General features: G+C 61.7%; 1 protein-coding gene across 1 annotated transcript in view; it reads right to left on the bottom strand.

Moving 5' to 3' along the window:
* Window positions 1-221: 221 nt before the first annotated feature.
* GJA3 (gap junction protein, alpha 3, 46kDa) overlaps window positions 222-1,011 on the bottom strand; it is a 1,607-nt gene continuing 817 nt past the window's right edge. The window contains exon 2 of the mRNA XM_009890633.1: window positions 222-996. Within this exon, the coding sequence (XP_009888935.1) occupies window positions 222-996 (775 nt within the window). The remainder of the gene's footprint in view (window positions 997-1,011) is intronic.

The following is a 1,011-nucleotide window of genomic DNA, read 5'->3' as shown; positions in this document are numbered from 1 at the left end:
AGCGGGATTGGTCCCCTGGCCCACGGGCTGCGCTTCGGCCACCCCTGACCTATTAGAAAATGTTGCTATTTTTCCCCACTACAACTCACAGAGTGCAAAAACAGCAAGCGTCAAAGTTTGAAACCCAGGCCTTCCCACCCACGCTCGGCCTGGCCTCCCCAGGCAGCTCCCCTGCCCACTCTGCCTTCCATCACCTGCTCCTCTGAGCAGAAGCGACCGCACTACACGGCCAGGTCGTCTGACCTGGCTCTGCAGCTGCTCGACTTACTGGCCCTGCTCAAGCGCCGTGTGTCTACAAGCAGCGGTGGCTCATGCATCTCCACGGTGGTGCAGGCAGCTGAGATGGGCCGTTCCTCTGACAGCTCCTCCTCCCCCTCCACATCCCATTTGCTGCCACTTGCCCCGCTCAGGCTAGTGCTGCTGCCACTGTTGGCCGCAGCAACGGGCGGTGCAGCTGGGGGTGGGAGTAGCTGCTCCAGTGGCTCTTCCTGCTCAGGAAGGGGATGCCGGACACTGCTGGGGGTAGAGGAGCCTGCTGAGCTGGAGGGCGCCTTCCCCTGCTGCTCAGCTGCCATGTTGACCCAGTTCTGCTCGGCCGCCAGGGCATGGCTGTTGCTGTTGAAGTAGTTGATGACAGCTGGCGTGGGCGTGGGGATGGGGGTCGGGATGGTGACAGGAGTGGAGATGGGTGTGGGAGTCACAGCACGGTGCCTCTCCTCAGGAATTGGTGGAGCAACAGGGTAGCCGGCCATGGAGGCCGCGTTGGAGGGGGGCCGTGGTCTTGGAGCAGCTGCAGCATAGTACGGTGCCATGGTCACCGGGGCCAGCAGTGGTGTGACAGCACGGGTATCAGGCAGAACAGGCGGGGGTGTGGCAGTCGTGACCACCACAGGTGGTGATGGTGGTGGCAGGGCAACAGGTTTGGGCTCCCCTGTTACCATAACTGGTGTTATTGCTGTGACAGGCACCTCAAGGCCATACCGGCTTTTTCTTCCCCTCTTTCGCTTTTTT

Source organism: Charadrius vociferus, unplaced genomic scaffold, assembly GCF_000708025.1.
Source record: "Charadrius vociferus isolate BGI_N301 unplaced genomic scaffold, ASM70802v2 scaffold278, whole genome shotgun sequence".
In the NCBI taxonomy this organism is placed as follows: domain Eukaryota; kingdom Metazoa; phylum Chordata; class Aves; order Charadriiformes; family Charadriidae; genus Charadrius; species Charadrius vociferus.
This window is presented reverse-complemented; position numbering and strand designations above follow the sequence as displayed.